Raw genomic sequence first — 21,354 nt, 5'->3', positions numbered from 1 at the left:
AAAATATTAATAAGCATGTCCTCGTGCGCGGAACCCGCGCTTACTTCCGCATTAGACATCCGGACATTTGCACGTGATGAAATCGTACAAAATCATACGAAATAGACAACTTGTACAATATGAATACATTTTCGACTTATTAATGCACAATTTTATTGTTACATGTAATTGCATTTTTAAACTTGAATTAAAGAAACACATTTAAATGTGTCTATTTATTTGTCCATTTATAAATTGGATTATTTATCCATGTTTTTATATATAAGGGCAGGTCTGGACCTCCAAGATGGTCTCATGTGTTAATTATGGACAAAGTTTTGTTTTGTTTGAATGATGTTTTATATTAGGAAATAAACTGGAAAATATATCAAATAGGATCATGTAAATAAATAGGCTCATCAACTTTTAAAAGGGGGGAGAGAAAACTTCCTGTTGTTGACATCCACAAAAAAATAAAAAATAAATAATAATAATAATAATAATAATGTCACATGATACATGCGCTTTTATTTGAAAAATAAAACAATGCAAGAAAAAGAAAATGTGACTCAGGCTACATTAAATACATGTTACATTGTTTACTATGTTGGGTCGCCACTTGATGTCAAGTGTAAAATCTGAGAACCACAGATGTATCTTACTTTTTCTGTGAAATTTGACTTTTTATCAGCTTTGTGTTAGAGATTTAAGCCTAAAAAAAGAGTTATGACTGTGATCGTGATCTCAAACCACTCACATATACTGTATATCCTTTATATATACATATTTTAAGTATTCTTTCCTCATTAAAATGTTTTTTACTTATGAATTTTTTATTTATTTTATTTATTTTTTTATTTATTTTATTTTTATATAAAATCATGTCCTTTCACACGAGAAGTCTCATATTAGAAACCTTATAAAAGAGAGGATCTCCTCATGGGGCCGGCGTGTTAGGATGTCATGATCATGCAAATACTCGCTTCATCTCAGTAACCGGCTTGTTATTGGACACTTTCACTCTTGGATTAATCATGGCTGATTGTGAATGGTGAATTTCTACAACGCCATCTGAAACTGAAAACTATTGATTTTGAATCATGCTGCATCCACACCACTAGGTGTCAGTATAAATCCAAGACGAGACGACACACATGAAAAATTACTGATTGCACCTTTAACAACTTACATGTTATTATACAACTTATTACAATAGTTATTAATAAACAATTACAATGTACAAAGAGCTCCACAAAATAATTACACATTAAATACATGTTGTTCATTTGTATTTCTCAGCGCTTTCTAATGGAAATACAGTCACATTAAAAGTGTAATGCTGAGTATAACCACATATTTGAATAGAACTGCTCTTATTAAAGAGTTTGAAATGGTTTGGTTAGTATATATACTGTATATCATAAAATAAGTGGAGCATTTTAATCTCTTAAACATTTGATATGATAATTGATGTTAAGTGAAGTAATTTAAAATGGTATGTTATTGTTTTTGTGATTATAGCTCTAGACAAGCTGAGCACACAGCATCTGTACCACCCGACACAGGTGGAGATTGTGCAGTCCAATGTGGTATTTGACATCAGCAGTCTGATGCTATATGGGACCCAGGCGGTACCTGTGAGGTTGAAGATCCTGCTGGACCGTCTGTTCAGCGTCCTCAAACAGGAAGAGGTTCTACACATCCTCCATGGCCTGGGTTGGACACTCAGAGACTATGTTAGAGGCTACATACTACAGGTAAATTAAAAACATAAAAAACACTCTGATGCAGATTCTACATGTGTGCAAAAAACAAACAAACTGCAAGACAGTCACTCATTATGTATGTACATTATGTACTAAATCAGGCAAACAATACATATCTAAACAAAAATATTAAACGCCATAAATAAAACAAACGCACAACAATGTCTTTTCCAGTCCTGTTCATTTGACTTAGTTGATCTTTTTCTATTTATTCATTTTCAATAATTTTCCCTTTTCATTCTGAGATGAGCAAACTGCTGTGGCTGCAGCCCTGAACTACTATAATGCATTCCCTCCATCTTGCTCTTTTAATTGGAATCAGACACATTTCTTAATCAAAGGGACTGGGCTTTTGGGTTCACAACAAAACCAAAGTGTTCCTGTATGAATTAGTTAAGAGCAACTGAACATGTGCTTGTGGTTAGCCTTGTGTGTCCAACGCCAATAGCAGAGCGAGGTATATGGCTTTGGTTTGGAGGCCATGCCTAAGTAGAACAGCATGCTGAGCCTGAAGGCGGTTTTGAGGCCTTGTACGAGGAAATGGCTTCTGTGAGTAAATCTCTCCCTCTCTCACACTCTTTCTCTCATCATTTGACTGGAAGGAATTGTGCAAGGCTGCAGTTTTTACAGTTCCAATTGTTTGGTATGGAATGTCTGTTTGTGTTTCTCGCTGCTTTACCCTTGATTGCTTATCGGAAAATCCCCCAGATATTAAAAATGACATGACAACATACTGCATATGAAGGAGTCTGGAATGTGTAAATTGAATAATTTCTCTTTGCAGGGTCCAACATTTTTGTCAGTTTGCCGTCAAGTAAGGGTACTTGGTTATCGTGTTTTGGGTGTAATATTGTTCCTGATGTTAAGTGGGTTTAAACTCAATATCAGACTTTAAGCACTGATATTATGATCAGTTTTGAAAATGTGTATGTGATATTACTCTGATATCATTTAGTGTTGAATAAATACTGGCCATTGTCCATTACAGGACAACTGAATTTCTAAATGTCAAATCAGATCTTGACATCCACTCCAACCACTTTAGTATACTGACAATGTTTACTGAAGTAAATGGGGCGAAATATTCAGTATTGTTTCATGCAAAATTATAATAGAACTTCCATAAAATATTACAATTCCATACGTAGAACTTCAACAAATGAAGAACATAACTTCTATCTTATCTTAAAAAAATAATCGCATATAATCTTGCAATTCTCCCGTCCCGTTGATGTTTATTGTAGATTGGTATATGTCTCATCACTGTCACGACTGCTATGTTGCTCAGAACTGCACCCAAGAATTTCACACACTGTTGCACTTGTGTATATGGCTGTGTGACAATAAAGGGATTTGATTTGATTCCTGATCTCTACCCAGCATCCCTAAGATAACTAAATTAAGAACATAACACTAGCAAACACACCTATGAATGCTCTAGCTTTCCTCCTTCTTCATCTTTTCTCTTTCTCTCTCTCCCTCCTTCTCTCCCATTTCATGGCTCTCTGTTCCCTTTTGCAGCTGTTTTCTTGTTATTTACCTGCTTGCACGCCCCTCAGCCTCATCTGTCTGTCAGTCTAGCAGCAGAGTGTTGAGCACTGTTAATCAGAGCCTTGACACATGATGTCACAACCCACGGAAGGTGCCAGCAGGAGCATGTGCGCAAGAATCTTAATTCTGCACTCATAAATATTTCATGTGTAAAAGACAAGAAAGAGGTGTGGAAGAGAGAAAGAATGAGATTTGTGTTTATGTATGCGTGTGCTTATTAGCGTGCGTGTCTGTGTTTGGATGTACTTTCAGGACATGTTTATTACTGATCAGATGTAATTTCTCTAAATGTAATCAAATTGTATTAAATTAAAAATTTTTTTTTTTTTACAAACCAGTCATCTGGCTGACAGTAATTGTATGAAAAAAAACAGGTCTCTTCAATTTATATATATATATAAAATAAAATAAAAATTGTGACTGGCTCATCTAAAATTTCTAGTTGACTTAAAAAAAAAGTTTTAAATAAACACATTTAAGTTGTGGTGACAAATAAATTAATAATAGCAATAATAGAATATCAATTATGTCAATATATCAGAAAATATTAATATAATTATGATAATAATGTACATTATTTAAATAATATGTAATCAAAATTATGACATATTTGTATTTCTTTAAACACAACTTTTTAAACAGATGTGGGGGTTGGAATAGCTCAATTAAAAGAAAGTACATACATGTTATCTGTATATGTGTTTTGTGGAAATCGATCACATGACAAAAAAAAAAAAAAAAAAAAAAAAACAACTGTAGCACTGCAATATTACAAAAGTCACCTTTGCTGAGAAGTTTTTTTAAGAGACTTTTGGCTTTATTTAAGAGTCTGTAAAGAATTTTGCAATACACCTTTCCTCTTGTTCATACTCATTAGATTCAACCCGTCCACAGTTGGCAAATTTAGATTTTTGTGCTGAATTTAAAAAGTTGATTAAGAACTGAATAAAACCTTTTTAGTTAAGTGGCAAAAAGTACATAATTGGTTAAATATTATTATTATTATTATTATTATTTTCTATATTGGGACAAATATTTTCAAACATTGCTTTGTGCCAACATTTATTATATTTCTGAACAAATGATTATTTTTTTATTTTTTTTACAGGGTGCTTATATTTGAATTTATATTTTATAGCAAACTAATATTTAGGAGCAAAATGCAGAATGATTATTTTATTTATTTATTTTTTGTTATATGAGTGTGACAGTTTAACAGTCAGCTGGAAAGTCAGTTTTGAGTGTTTAGTATAGTGCTGTTCACACTTCGTTTCAAAAGCAGCTTTAACAGAAAATGAAACTGTAATATTTATAGAGTCATCATTGTGCAGTTTGATAAAAATATGATTGTAAATTGTGTATAAAAAGAAATAATTAAAAATGTTTATAAAGTAAATAATAATTGTATTTAGAATCCCAGTGTGGCAGTCATTCATGTGCAGTGCCACAGTGGCAGAGCAGTGAGATGATTTGTGGTGTTCTTTAATTTATTGGGTGAAAGTGTTCATGGGTCAATTGTTCAAATGCATGCTTTATGAATAATCTCTTCTGCTGTGTGCTCTCCCTGCTTCCCTCCGATCTACTGTTGATTTTCTCCTAGATAGCATACTTCCCCTTATAGCATACAGTACATCACCACTAATAAGTCAGAAATGCAAAACACACACACACACACACACACTTTTCTTTTATCACTTTATCTCTCTCTCTCCATCTTTTTCTTTTACAAAATTAGGCAACTTTTCCTCCACTTAACACCTTGTTATTGGACATCTGGAGGAGCTGTGTGAACACATGAGGCTGAGTGTTTGGATATATGCACATGTGTGGACATATCCAAATAAACACATGATCATTATTACAGATAACCTCATATGGCATGTGAGCCATTCCCCATGGCACCATGACTTTGCATGAGACAAAATAAAAAAATAAAAAATACATTTATGTCAATATTCTATAAAAGATAAAATAATTGAATTTGTATCAGTGAAAGCGGCCGCTCCCATTATAATGAATAAATCTGTCTACACTAGTGGTATGCGATGTAGGAAATGCGGTAGCAGTCGAGTATTATTCTTTTGATGAACTTACAACACAATACATGGAGTGGACTTTTTATCTGACCTGTTACTCATCTGTGGTAATGGCACTTCAATGTTCCAGGATGAATTCAAAATGGCATTTATTGCTTCCTTGAAGGGCACTGCTGCGGGAGGCGACGCCACTCGATAGCTCGTTCAAAACGAAAGTGAGAAAATGAATCTTTTCTCAGAGGGCCCTTCCACAAGACTGATAGCGAAGGGTACATTCATACAGTAATGCCATGTTTCCTTTAGAGTACCCACTTCAAGGGCTCTGCAGTTTGGAGTGAGTATAGGGCATAGGGAGGATCACTTGCGATTTGAATTCGCCCCCGATCTGCTGTAGCGCGCTCTTAAAGGCACCCCCGCATAATTTTCTTTAATATGCCCGCGATTACAAAGAAATCTCATAATAACACATTATTACTGTTATTGTGAGATTTAATTTAATTATTAAAATTTTTCCCCTTTTTCTGGATGACCAAAAGGGCACCTTTTGATTTGTGATTGAAAGGGGCATGGGCCCCTTCTGCCCCCGTTCTGTGCACGTCAGTGAGTAGAAGAGCATGCACATGTGCGTGTGCTTGAGCGTGTTTTGGCTGCCTGCCGGCTTCACATGCTCCTTTGTTCTTTTGCTTTTTCTGATCTGTTGTCAGAGTCTTGTCTGCTGATAACTGAGTGCTGTTATTATGGCCTTTCAGCTTGTGTGTGAGTGTGTGCTAAAACGGCTTCTTTAGGCTTTATGGTCACAGCAAAATAAGAATCTCTCTACATCTTCTGGTAGGATGCAGGGTGTTGTGTGAAAAATGGATGAGAGACCTGAGAGTGCCAGCACACCCCCTCTCTCGAGTCCCTTGCCAGCACCTTCTCCTCTCCCTCATCCTCTCCCAGCTGTAAAATGTAAGCTGGAACACCAGCCTGACAGAAATGGAGACCAGATGCCTGTATTTCTCCACTGTCACTTGGCTGCTCCCCAACAGATGGAATTCCGATCAGTCTGGGCTGTCTCTTGTTTTTTGGAAGGAGGGAGTGAGGAGGAGGAGTAGGGAAAGTGGAGGAAGGGGCCATGGCGGCCAACTTGTGGATTTGCCTCAGGCTGAGCGACATTCCCAGTAATGTTCTTGTCCTTGTAGAACATTCAGCTTCTGCTGGCTTCCTTTCGTTCTTTTATGTACTGCAGTTTCTCTGACTGACACAGATTCCAGGAGAGCCAGATGAAGCTGCTATGATAAGCTAACTACCTTTCCCCCGTCCCCTTCTCTCCCCGTTCCTTCTACACGCAGCATTCATTTACCCAGGACAGACCAGGGTGTCTGCACAATGAGCCTATTTTATTCAAATAAGCCTGACATCTGGGTGCAGTATGCCTGGCACATCTTGCATAGCTCAAAGGAATTTGTTGAGGGCATAACCCATCGTGCTTTACAGAGGCACAATATGCTACCTTCCTGATATATTTAAAGAAGGATGTCCTCTGGCCATAAGACATGATTTCATTAAGAGAGGAGGTAACAGACCCCAGAAAACAGCAACCACAAGCTGCTTGACGGTCATTACACAGACAAAAACCAATCACACAGTAGCACCTCAATGCCATGAGTTCATTTTTACTCAAGCACTAAGTACATAACAAAATAACATACAAAAGTAATCATATTCGCATTATTACAACTTTCAGTATCACGTGTTAGAAACATTGAAACAGAAGGCACATTTTGTGAATTGTGTGAAAGCAAAACACTGTGGTTCTGATTTAAGAAGATACCCAATACATGGTACTAATTTGCTTGTGCAATCAAAAAACATGCACTCAATATGATTCTCTAAGAATAATTGTGCATATATGATATCAGCATACCCCTCATAATTAGTGAAAGTCAACTACTGTGTTTGCAATGAGCAGTTGGTCCGATTGCCCTGGTACAATACTCAATACTACAAAGAACCTATCACCTGAGCTCACAAATCATGAAGAGGAAAATGTGGTATTGTTTACATGTTTAAGCCAACACCACAGATTTAAACAGGAACATATAGGAATGTCTTTTGCCTTTCAGTGGATCACTTTACAGGTGCTATTTAATCTATTTGCATTGACAACTGCCTTTATTTTGCACTTTAATGGAGGCACACACTGAATTACATATTCATCAAGGGGAAAATGCTAAACTGACAAGATGCTCTATTTTGCACATCTGAAAGATGCAATCCTCAGTAGATCAGCTTGGGCATTTTTTTTTTTTTTTTTTGCCTGTGCTATCAAGTTTGCACATGTGTATATGTCTGTGCACTATACACTCAAACCTTTTAGTAATTCAAGGCCTGTGTTTTTCACTGCATCTAACATCAAACAAACAAGAATTACAAATTACACTATTACATAAATGTTAAAAAATGCTTTCGCCAGTTTAATTCAAACCTCTCAGTCTCACTCGTTTTTTCTTGCTCTACCTCTCTGACCTCCACTCACTCCTGAGAAACTTCCATTTTAGGTAGTCAAGCTCTGTACAGAAATTTTGGAAAATATCCTCAGCCAAGCCTCTTTTGAACCCCCGACACCCTCCCCCCTGTGCCATGGCCCATCCCTTTACCTCCATCACCTCCTCAGACTCCCCCCGCCATCTAACCTGCTCTTTGTTATCGCTGGCAAACGCATTGTCCACAGGCTGTGTGGAGCCACAGTGTTTCTAAAGGTGGAATTCTTGCATATGGTTATGATTTTAGGACGTCAAGCTGGATTTGAGTTTTTAAGGCATATGCTTTGCTCTGGGCTAGCCGAGTCAGCTTCAGGCACATCAAAGGTTCGCTGCACTGAATCGAGGTGATTTCACCCGATCTCCCCTTCAACCCCCTGCCTAAAGCATCTTCCGACCCACCCAAAAATGTGTCCAGCTGCAGAGAAGTCAAGCTTTAGTTATCACAATCATCTTTACTTTCCTTTTCTCTAATCACACCACTAAAACAAAGCCATTTATGAGCTGTTTGCTGCTCTAGTTTCTATAAGCCTGTAATAAACAGTGCATCATGCATCAGTTAACAAAGCACATGCCAGGCAGGATGTCTTTGAGAATTAGTTCCACAATACCGTTCAGATTATTTACAAGATCATATTTTTATCACAGTTGTGCTGATTTCTGCTCACTGTCATTAATCATTATCCACTTTTTGTTCAAGGCAGTTTATGTAATTGTACTCATTTTTTCTCAGTGCCAAAATTCATCCCTCGTTGAAAAAACAGAAAAACTAAACTAGCAGTTATTTCGTAATTATTTTGGAATTGCCAGTGTGATGACACAAACTGGCAGACTGGCAACATATGCTGGTTACCAACATATACAGTGTTTTGAATGCTGGTCCCCAGTATGGGATGTTGGCGTACTGGTGTCCCTGTCCGGCTTCAAAAACACGCTGACCAACCAGGTCATGAATTTGCGTGAACATGAATGAGATGTGTTTATTTTATGTTACAAACTTTACAATGATTACAGAAACATTACAATCATTTCTCTATTTGATTTGTAACTAGTAGCACCTAATAAACAAGTAAAAAAATCAAGAGCAAAACTTTTTCCTAAAAATTAATGTCCACATATGTGGACAGCGGGACTAAGTTGTGAAATTTTAAATAATATCAAGCTATAGAAAGTCAGATTTAGTTTTTATTAAATAGTTTATTATGTGTTCAGAAGTGTTGATTATTCATGTTTCTGAGACGTTACAGACATTACAGCTGATTTTCTGTAAAGCTGCTTTGGAACAATGTGTACTGGGAGCACAAATAAAAAAAAACTACACGAGTCAAAATAATTTAACTTTCTGTGTTACAATGTTTTTTTCTATTTTAACACCAAAATCTCAAAGTTCTCTCTTTGTGCAGTCAAACAAACAAGTGATAGTCAGTACTGAAGCATTTTACCAATCAGAAATTAGCATAATTAATTCAGATTCAAAGTAATGTCCAGCCTCATCCAATCACTGTCAACCATGTTAAAATAAAATGATACATTATAAATTCTGAATCTATGTACTGATTATCATTGTCACATGTCTGTCAAACATGTTGAGTGATCCAAACATCATCTGCAGCCTGAAACTGAACTTTTGATCAGATTTTAGGAGTGAATGCACTTAACTGCATAGAGAGATATAGGATGCTCCAATTATTCTGCAGTCACTCTTTCAAACAGCGACATCCAGCGGATAAAGTTTCAGAGCGAGGAAGCGTCTCTCACGCCTCTCTTCAGCTCATTGCAATATTTGAGCTCATAAAGCGTGGCGTGAATGTGTGTGGAACCGCCGAATATAGATGAAAAGTCACGTGAGGGGAGACATTGATTCCAATTAGCGCTGATCCGTTCAATACGCTCCGGAGAGTGCTATGAATGGGACGAACTGATGTCCGTGGAGAAACTATTTGCATAGAAAACAGCTGACACAGACAACCGCACTTTTGGTCACTTCCAAATCAATATGAACTTAAAATGACTTGAAATCTGAAATAGTACTATATGTGAGTGACATGCTTTTTATTTGACAATAGAAATGTGCTATCACAAATCCTCTGTTGTTTACCAAGAAGTAGATGACGGATGATCCAAAAATAAGACAACTATAAAAATAATACTCATGAAATATGCTTGTTGCTGTATTCTTGTAGGTATATAATTAAAATAATAATTATATTACAATGCATACACCTGATGAGTCTTTGATTTGTCTTGATTTAATAAGTAGTGTTAATATCAACCTACAAAAATAAGTATTTAATTTGCCTTCCCATACAGAAATCTGAAATATGGCAATTAACAATAACAATATTATTTTTGGGGGCTTATATGTACATAGCCTGTTCAAATTTGATGATAATAAACTTATTTAAAGAAAATATGTTACATATAGAACAACAGACATTTTTAGTATTTTGTTATTGTGTTTTTGCATTTATAAGGAAAATATGTGACTTTTTATATGATATATTTTTATGCAGGCCTACTTTTTCATATCATATGTTGTGATAAATTTCACATTTGTATGGGTTTAACCTGAAAACTATTTAAATGTCAACTGGAACTGAAATAGGAATTTATATTGGACTTGGGAAAAGATGCCACTCTGCCTCCTCATTTCAAAAGTCCACCACACGACACTAGGATGCTCCCTTGCTCCCTATGTAGTGAATGACTTAACCTCCAGTGTGCTGTCTGTCTGCACTGGTCTCAGAACAGTTTGAAATGCACCTTATTTTCATCCTAACTCCATATAAAGCCTCTGAAAGCAACATTTTTCAGCTTTTGCATGAATACATTGATTATGTGAAAATGCAGTAAATATACTGGATTTCTAATGTAAAATAGCGCTTAAGTACACAAAATTTACATTGTGTTTATCAGCGTGGCGTTTCACAATAAATCACTCAAATTTTCAAAATGGCATATCAGATGGAACTAGAGACTCTAATCTTTTGACTCAGACAGGTTTCAATGTAAAAACTTAATGAGGTTTCTTACCAGAAATAGTTTTGTTGGCGTTTGTCCCAAAGACAGATTCTGCTGTATTCGGCGCCATGTTGTTTTATCACATGCATCAAACATTTTACCCTTTAAGGACAGCACAGAGCCTTCTGAACTGAGATCAGTCAATTTAATTGATTTTAAATTATGCATTGTGTATAGCAAAGCCAAAATACAATGTCCACGCATGTGTATGCAGTGTTGCATTAGGTTAAAGCAAAAGCTGTGCTGTAATTGGTTAAATGAATTCATGAATGAAAGAATGACATTACAGAAGCTACCACAAGACTTCCTGATAGAAATACAACTTACACTTCCATTTCTTGAATAATCTTCTTTGCTCTGAGGAACAGCTGCACACATAGTGCGTAATAACTTACCATAGTATATTACAACAATGATAATATGACTATTATAATAATATATATATATATATATATATAAAACAGATTAATACCTTAATATCTGATATTTTCATAATAATTATGTATCAAACAGTGTTCATACAGTATATATATATTTTGTATAAAGAAGTTTCAGTGCTTCAAGACTGTTTGTACCTTTAAGGGAGCTTATGTGCAAGAGAATGTGTGGTCAGTCCAGGCATGTCCCTGCAGAGTGTGTGTCTCAGAGTTTGAGAGAGCGCTGGTCCCTAGCAGCGTCACGCAGTCATGCTTTGGATCTGGCCTTCATTAGTAAGCCCAGAGTCTGGGCAGTGCCTGCTGGACCCCTGTCATTGATCCTCTGTACAGAAGCAAGAGCAGTGAGCTCATTCAGGTCACGTCACGGTCCCCTCTGCAGCCCTTCATATCACTTCATGACAGCTGCATCTCTCTCTCGCTCTCTCTCTTCTCACCTAGCACACCATTGCCCTGATTTACTAAACAATTACTTTTATGAAAACATGTGTGGGATGAGGAGGAGGGCATGGCCGGGCCGTGAGGGTGCACGGCTGGCGCTGAGTCACCTAATCAGTCGGGAGGGGGATAAAGATGAGCCAGGGGCACCAGTTCGAGAGAGAGAGAGACACACGCAGCCGCTGTCTGTGCGCGCGTCTATGTGTTTTATGTTATGTTCCAGTTCTTTTATGTCATTAAAGTTATGATGACTGTTCTGCCGGTTTCCGCCTCCTCCTTGCCCATCCTTACCCGTTACACTAGTGCACCCTCACAGCCCGGCCACGCCCTACTCCTCGTCACAATGTGCAAACTTAATAGTGCATCTACTAACATAACCATACCGAGTGATATGTCTTTAACTGTATGTGTGCAAAATAATGAGTCTTGTTAGTTGTTGCAGGTTTCCCTTAATGAATATGTTATTTACGGCATGCCTTAATGAAAATGCAAAATAAAGAACCAATATCCCGTTTCTTCAGAGTGTGATTTTCTTTTTTTCTATCCATCATATCACATGTACAGTAACTTACTAAAAATCACCAGCTCTTGACCCCTATTGTTTTCTGTACCCCTGTATTTTCTCCAATGAAGTACATTATTGTGTTTTGGTACAGTACATCTCTGTGTTTGCGGTGTCCTGAACTGCTACAGTGCACATAGAGCATTTTTTCAAGTCAAAGTCACATTTACTACATTTATATATTATAACAATTCAGATTATAGTGCTTCTGGCCTTACTTCTGGCTGTTAATGAGAGATAATTCTAGAGTCTGTTGACAGTTAATCCAGTGGACAGACAGTGAAGAAAGCCTTTCAAAGGTGCAGCCCTTTGGTTTCTACATCTTGCAGAACCCTTTCAGCAACCATCAACCATGTATCAATACAGAGCTCGTGCTATTATAAAGTGTGTTTTATCTAGAGCTCCACCACTCGCACTGAAAGGCTTTGCATTTGAGATGAGACTGTCTTAGAGCAGATGCATTAATGTGTTTGTGGCCTATTCCTGATTACTGTAAAGTACAGTCGACTCCCCTGCAGGGAAGGATTTTACGAGGTCGCTTGCTATCAGGGCCACTGTGCTGTCGGGGATGTGATGTCAGGTTATGTAATGTCGTCCCAGGCCTTGTTATTATGGGGGCACATTAAATGTGTAAATGGGGGATGTATCAATACATAATAATTTTTGCCCTGGGCCCTGTGAATAGCTCACTTTTAGATGCTAAAATGTGAAGTCAACATAAATATTAGTCACATAGTGCCTTGAATGAGCACATATGTTAGGTGGCAGCAGTCTGGATAAAAACTGCTGTGAAAATAATGTGTTTAAGGCTCAAGAAATGCAGGAGTGGGTCAGGGCCCAGTGTAGAAGCGGCTCATGAACACAGATATAGGTGGGTCAGTATCTTGCTCAGTGCTATTGCTTACATATAACCTCTGTGAAATTTACATTGTTCTATTTGTTAAACACAAACACGCTACCTGACAGAACGTGTAATGTCCTTTCATAATTCCACCACAAGGTGGCACCCTAATATTGATTGGGATGTTCTGAATAAGAACACTTTATCTTACAATGTGGACTTGTTGAAGATCAAAATCTAAAGAAAATGATGTTTTATAATGTTAAGTGTTGTTGAAGAACACCAGAGAGGAGAGGGAGAGAAAACTATGGCTATTCTTAGTGCAAAATACCCTGTTCTTGCAACGAGACTAATGAGTCTTGTTTCTTGGATTCAGTAGTGATATATTTCTGTCATACTTTTTCCATTTTAGTTGAACTTTTGTTTTGGTGGAATCTTTTATTTTGAAGCCCTTTCCATTTTTGTGTGTTTTTGACGGCAGCTTCTCACGTCCGGAAAAGCAGGTTGCTACATGACTCAATGTGATTATTAAACCTGTGTTTTCTGTGTTTGAGCCAATAAGGAGCTCTAAAAGCAACCAGCATCGGCATAACTCCAGCTCCACACATGCACAGGCGCTCACATTTAAAGTGTGCAGCACATGCAGACTATGTATTTATCTCATTCAATCACACTAGGACATAACATGATTTTAATTTGTGCACTGAATGTTTATGGTGAGACGTTCGTTTTTATGTGCACGAGTACAAGTACATGAGCGTGGTTTCGCTCACAAAGGGGCGTCAGACTGGTGGTAATGGTGAACATGAGTAACAGGGGCCCTGACTGGATGTGGTCTGGGGTCAGATTCACAAAAATAAGAAATTTCTTAGGATAAATTATAAGAAGTTCATAAGAACGTTCCTAAGTGCAATTCTTGAAAAAGTTCTCAAATATTTTCATACATCCGTATGAATAAGCATGATCGGTCACCACATTAAGAAGCTTCAAAACAACATTTATTGTTTGAATTTGGTGATAACATTTACATGGTTTACAAGCTGAAAATAAAAATATCATTAATCACAAAACAGTCAGAAATGTGTTTTGGTCTAAAATCACATTTCTACATTAACAGCCCATCATGACTTCAGACTCATCATGATAGAACGCATCACATTTAAAACAACCCAGTAAATTCATTAAACATCTTACCTTTTAGAATTTAAGACAACTGTGAGGTTATCCTAACTTTAAGATTTTATTTATTATGATTTTTAAGAACATTTTTTTTGAGAATTTGAATGCTTCTTACATTTTACAGAAAAAAAGATAAGAACTTTCTGAAGAAATATTTTTGGGGATACAAAATATTCGTAACTTTTTTCTTAAGTTAGAAATTAAGAATAAAATGGTAGTTAAGAAGAATTTTCTTAAGAATATTTTGTGAATCCGGCCCCTGGTCCTCCAGTCCGGTTTTGTATTGCAAATTTCAGCCAGTGCACGGTGCAAACTGAGTACACGTCATGTACATTTCTTAATTCGTTAATGTATCTACAGAAATGAAGCCAAAATCGGACTTTCAAAAGAGAAAGAAGAGGAGAAAGAGTGAGAGGTAGCAGACAATGTATGAGTTTCTTGCAGAAGAAAGGTCCACCACACATATCAATGTAAATATGTATTAGATATCCATGTAAACAGGGTCCAAAATCAACACTCAACATGTGCCAAATGCAAAAAAAAAAAAAAAAAGCAAAAACAGCTAAATAATTTTACTGTCATTGGGACAAATATAAATGTGAATAAAAATTATGCCAAATTCAATTTCATGGCTAGTAAGAATTTGTTTTATAAATATATATATATTTTATGATAAATCATAAATTGTATCATTTCTTTAATATTTTAAGTTAATTTTGGACCCTGGATAAAAATCAAAATAATATTTGTATTAACAAATAAAAAGTTGTATAATAAAAATAATAAAATATAGAATATTGTTTAAATAAAAATTAATTACTTATAAACAATATAGCACTGTTAAATAGCCATCTAATATATATATATTCCCCCCACCAAACACAAATTGTTTAGGGGGCCCTAAAACACTTCCGTGCTCGGGGCCCAACATTTGGTGCTACGCCCCTGGCCCCACATGCTCAAAGATATTATACAAACCATCGACATTACTAGACCCTATTTAGGAGGGCTTCAACCCCCTAAAAATCTATCACATTGCAATCAGCAGATAAGTGTTTTAAACAGCGGCAGCCTCAACGCTGCACTTGTTTGAGGTGCGAGGCGCTTTGGTGGCTTTTCTCACCTGTAGAGACTGACTGTAGCATGAGCCAATAGCATTAGAGTGTGGGCTGTGAAAGAGCACATCATTGGTTTGACCCACTGAACAATATATACCCCATTTCCTCATTCAATTCAGTTCTGTAATCTCGTTTAACAAAGAGAGAAAGGGGCTGAATTAATTAAGAGTAAAAGTGATTAATGACAATACAATGACATCAGGATGTAATTAAACCTGTAATTACTTTTAGGCTGATACCATTGTCTTTTTAGAATACAGTGATGGTCATGCACAGCAGTTCACAAAGTGAAATGCTTTATTGTCATTTGTGGCGAAAATGCTTATGATATTAAAACTGATAAATCTCTTAGTAGACATGCTGATTTGAATAAAGTATAATTAGTCTTGTTTCGGTCTCTGTGCTTTATCAATGGTTTAATGACTCAAAACATTTAAAAGACCTTTATTTGTTGCCACCTACTGGCGTAAATCTGATCTATATATAAATACCTTTATTTTTCCAGGGTTATTCTATTGAAATTAAAATCTCTTTTCGGAGTGATTTTCTCTTTTGAACGAATTCAAAAGACTCGAACGGCAAGTTAAATTACATACAGAGAAACATCATCAGGAGTTAATTCACTCCACTAAAGATCGACCAAGCATTTACTGCAATAAGAGGTTTTTGTCGTGTTTGATATAACTTTAATCTGTAGAAGATGCAAATTGATTGATATTTGAATGATTCTTTTAATGGTTTCAGTAAATGTTTTTATACTTTATAGGAGTATTTATTATTAAAAATGACAATATTCTGAATTAATATTAGCTTGCTATCTTGAATGATGTAAACACTGTTAAACGAAACTAAACAAAACTATGCTAAAGAGTGAAATACATTAAATGTGCACATCTTGTGGTGTCATTGAAATCATAGTATCACCCCTTATACAAAGTGTAACAGAGGTTTTAACTACTTTGCGGCTTTGAAATAGAATAAAAACCTTTTCTGCTTTTAAATACGTGTTAACATTTTAAACACAATTATTGTCAGTTTTATAGTTTTGATTTACGTTTTGTATATAAGTCCCTTTCTGTCACCTCCACAACTTCAAAACCAGTTTCAAAACTTTGCTTTGTCACAGTGAGTGGTTTGTTACACAAGCTACACAGAGTGCCTCCTTTTTGTTTCTTTACCTCATCAAAGTTAAATGGAAATTATACTACATACCTTTTTTTATGAATGTTTGCTCTCATTATCTGCTCAGTGTTTACTAGGACAATTTTAACACAATCTAAATCTCAATCTGAGTGTCCATAAGTACTTTCTGTTTTACATTCCTGTAGCCTTATCATCTCCAAACTCACGTCAAGGGATCCCAGCCTGGGATTTGGCTTTCACTTTTATCCACACTTCTTGGCCTCATGTTGTTGCCGCATGGCTAGGATGAGGACACAGTGCTCCCATCTCTGGTCACTGCAGACAGAATCTGCACATCCAGAACTCTGCAGAACTGGACATCTGTCATTCATAAAACGTATATGCATTCTACACCCTTAGCCTGTTTGTTTATTAAATATTTTAGCTAATTTCATGTTGTTTTCAGCTGCTAATTAGAGTGTAATAGTCTCAGCTCTATTTGATACATTTTACTATGTTTAAACCCCCTCCGCAGAATTCTGCAGATACCGTCCGGGCCTGTGCATAGCTACTGGTGATCAGGGTAGTGGCTGGAGGTGATATTCACTACAGGACCGTTCATAGGGGTGTGAGGCATGTTTTAATTATCTTTTCAAACTGATTTTATAGCCTAATCCTCCCCTTTTCCTCTTTCGATTCAATTCAACAAGTGAAAGAAATGGCTGGCGGGGCAGAAATGGCTGTCATTGTTGATGGGGAGGGAAATTGAAATTTCTTCAGGATCAGCAACATTAAGGATAGTGGGAATTCAAAGATGTTCCCTTAAAGTTGTTGGGAAGGACTAGTTATTGATTGGTCAGCAGCACGGTGGGGGTCTGTCACAGTTTCACCAGCTCAAGGGAGAAATATTGCCTCTTCACTGTTCACCGCAAAGGTTTAATGATGGCCAAACATCATGGAGAAACACAATCGTATTATCCATAAGATATAGATAACATGCCATTTAAATACTGTAATAAGTACCTAACTTCACTTTTCACTTCACTCAGGAAAAAGGGTAACACAGACCTCCTTGAGCAGTGTATGTTTTATGCATTTACGAATGGAAACGTTTATACACTGCAGTATGTCCTAAGATGAGACAGTTTGCAATCATAAAGTAGAGGAAATAAGCAACGGAGAGGAGACCTCCCACACTGGTGTAGGTATGGTAGAGGCACAGTGTTTGTGTAATGCCCAGCTGTGTTTGATGACTCGCGGCTTTGGGTACGCTGTGATGTCATTGAAAGCCAGCAGGAGCTGCAGAAGTCTCACCCTCAGTTTTCTCTCTATTTTCTCTCTACTAAAGTCATCCCACTTCTTCATTTATCCACTTATATGCCTCCCTCTTTTGCTTTTTAGGGGTCAAGCACTGAAGGCGTTGGAACCCTATTGTATTTGTTCATATGTTTTTCGTATTATTATTTTCTGCCGTAAAAGTATCTGGACAGCAAAACCCGTAAGTCCTAGAGAACTCAAACTTGGCAGAATGGATCCAGATGTGCACTGATACTTCGACATAAGCACACACCTCCATTCGACCCTAGGTGGCTGTATAATAAGCATTTTACACGTATGATCAAATCTTCACAACCGTAAGGGCTAGAATCTTTTTACCTCTGATTCCTTGAGTCAAGCCCTACAAAATGTATATCTCCGATTTCATTTCTGCTCCAAATAATTTTCCGCCATTTTGAATTTTCTGTGAAACCTACTTTTTGGAACTCTTCCTAGGTCGTTAGTCCAATTCACACAGAAATTTGTATGCATCATCTACAGATCCTCCTGACAAAAATGTATCAAAAGAATTTTGATATGTCAAATTGTTCCGAAGATATTAACGATACAATTCCTTTTGTTGGACGCACTTAGATTCGTTGATCAATATCTACTTAACGCAAAGTCCAAACTTAATGAAACTCGGTATGTATAGTCAGCAGGCCATATTGAGGATGTAAACAGATTTACATTCAATTCTGCCCATAGGGGGTGCTAAAAAAAAAAAAAAAAAATCATAACTTTGCAGCTATTTAATCGACAAAGTACAAATTATATATGGACCTTCTTTGGTTCAAGTGCTAACATATCCTTAACATATCGATTTGAAAAAGAAAAAAATAGCCGCCAGCAGCCAAACAAATTTCAGCATCTAATAACTTCAATTGTGAATGGCCGATGGTCATGAAACTTATTATACACAAGAAGGGTCTCTACACGAGGCTGTATATAAAATTTTGTGAGAATCATCCACACGGCGGCGCTATAAAAAGCTAATTTGGGTTTTTGTTTATAACTCCGGAACCGTATAGGTAAAATAATTTTTCTTAGCTTCTCCAAATCCCTCAGTGCCCCCAAATAACATGGTCACATGGATTTCCATTTCCGCTTGAAAACTTTTCAACCACTTAGATTTTTTTGAAAAACATACTTTTTCATACTCGTCCTAGGCCGTTTCCTAAATTCACATGAAATTCAGTATACATCATCTACAGACCCTCCTGACAACAATTTATCAAAATAATTTTGATTCGTTAAGTTATTCAGAAGATATAAGTGAATGCGTTTTGGGGTGTGGTCTGTAATTACTAATTTGCCTGTATCTTGTGAGCAAAAAAAAATCAAACTTAACAAAACTGAAAACACCTGGACAAGAGAACATTCTGAGGTCACATGCAAAATTTCATCAATTTTTGATGCTAGGGGGCACTAACTTAAGACAATCCAATTTTGGCTACTGTGATTAAGGCAGCTAGGGTTAGGGTTTGAGTTAGGGTTCCACAGGGTCTTTCCTCTCAAATCTGATTATTTTGATAACTTTTCCATTTGTGCTTGGAAACAAATGTGCATTAAAAATATACAGCAGATTAAATATATACAGTATATACAACTCCAATTCCGAAAAAGTTGGGACAGTATGAAAAATGAGAACAAAAACAAAAAGGAGTGATTTGTAATTTATATTCACCATTTGCTATATTGAAAGCACTACAACTACACATTATATGATATTTTACCTTGTGAATTTCATTGTTTTTTGAAAATGTTCAGTAATTTCAAATCAGATATTGCAACACGCTCCAAAAAATTTGGGACAGTCGAGTGTTTTCCACTGTGAAACATCATCATTTGTTCTAATAACATTTATTAAGCATTTGGGCCCTGAAGACACAAGTTTGTTAAGTTTAGAAAGTGGAATTTTCCCCCATTCATCCATTATGCAGATCTTCAGCTGCACAATTGTACGGGTTTTCGTTAACGGTTGGTGTGCTTCATAATGCGCCACACATTCTCAATTGGAGACAGGTCAGGACTGCAGACAGGCCAATCTAGCACCCGTACACTCTTTGCTCACACAGACATTCACTTGAAATTTTGAGCAGTATGTGGTTTGAAGTTGTTCTTCTGTAAAATGCAGGGACGTCCCTGGAAAAGACGCTGCTGGATGGCAGTATATGTTGCTCCAAAATGACATTTCTGTACATATCTGTCTGCATTCATGGTGTTCTTGCAGATGTGCGAGTTACCCATGCCATGAGCAATGACACACCCCTGGCCTATACAGACACTGGCTTTTGGACCTAACGCTAATAACAGCTTGGATGGCCCTTTTCCTCTTTGGCCCGGAGAACATGACAGCTTTGATTTTCAAAAACTTTTTGAAATGTGGACTCATTGGTCTAAAAACACAGTTCCACTGTTCTACTTTCCATCTAAGATGAGACTGAGCCCAGAGAAGTCAGCAGTCAATTTCACAGACCACATCTCAAAGACAGCACAATCATGTAGATTTACAATCTATAATATCAGGAAGATAAGACCCTTCCTCTCTGAACATGCCACACAACTTCTTGTTCAGTCACTTGTCATAACTAGACTGGACTACAGTAACGCTCTCATTGCAGGCCTCCCTGTATGTGCAATTAGGCCCCTGCAAATGATCCAAAATGCAGCAGCACGTCTGGTCTTGAATGAACCAAAGAGAGCACATGTTACACCACTCCTTGCCTCTCTTCACTGGCTGCCGATTGATGCACGTATCAAATTCAAGACTCTGATGCTGGCATACAGAACAGTCAATGGGTCTGCTCCAGCATACTTAAAATCAATTCTGCAGAGCTACGTTCCCACCAGAAGCCTGCGGTCGGCTAATGAGCGGCGCCTTGTTGTACCAACACAAAGAGGCAGCAAAAAACTTTCCCGGACTTTTGGTTTCACTGTACGACGTTGGTGGAATGACCTTCCCAACTCCATCCGTGAAGTTAACTCATTTTCTGTCTGCCAAAAAATGGCTAAAAACACATCTATTCCATGAGCACTTGACCATGCACTCATAAAAAATAAAATATATATATGTATTCTTGTTGTACTCTAATCTGTCTTGGATACTACTATTCTGATGCTAGTGAAACTTTGTAATGCAGCACTTTTCGTACCACTGTCTCCTCAAGATGATTCGCTTATGATGTATTATTCCTCTTTTGTAAGTCGCTTTGGATAAAAGCGTCTGCCAAATGAATAAATGTAAAATGTAAATGTAACTATATTGTGCACTGTAGAGGATGAAATGTCCAAAATCCTTCCAATTTGTCTTTGGGGAACATTGTTCTCAAAGTGCTGGATTATTTGCTGAAGCATCTGTTGGTAAATTGACAAGTCTCAAATGATCCTTTCTCTTGAAGGACTAGGCTGTTTTGGAGGCTCCTTATACAGTATACATTACTATGACACAATTGCCTCACCCATTTA

The 21,354-nt window shown here is 36.9% G+C and overlaps 1 protein-coding gene across 1 annotated transcript in view; it reads left to right on the top strand.

The window, feature by feature from the left end:
• The window catches only part of bnc2 (basonuclin 2), a 129,788-nt gene that overhangs the window by 63,410 nt on the left and 45,024 nt on the right, over window positions 1-21,354 (top strand). The window contains 1 exon segment of the mRNA XM_051705010.1: window positions 1,501-1,736. Within this exon segment, the coding sequence (XP_051560970.1) occupies window positions 1,501-1,736 (236 nt within the window).

This window comes from Myxocyprinus asiaticus, chromosome 8, assembly GCF_019703515.2.
Source record: "Myxocyprinus asiaticus isolate MX2 ecotype Aquarium Trade chromosome 8, UBuf_Myxa_2, whole genome shotgun sequence".
Classification (NCBI taxonomy): Eukaryota; Metazoa; Chordata; class Actinopteri; order Cypriniformes; family Catostomidae; genus Myxocyprinus; species Myxocyprinus asiaticus.
The sequence above is the reverse complement of the archived record's forward strand: the minus strand, read 5'-3'. Positions and strand labels throughout refer to the sequence as shown.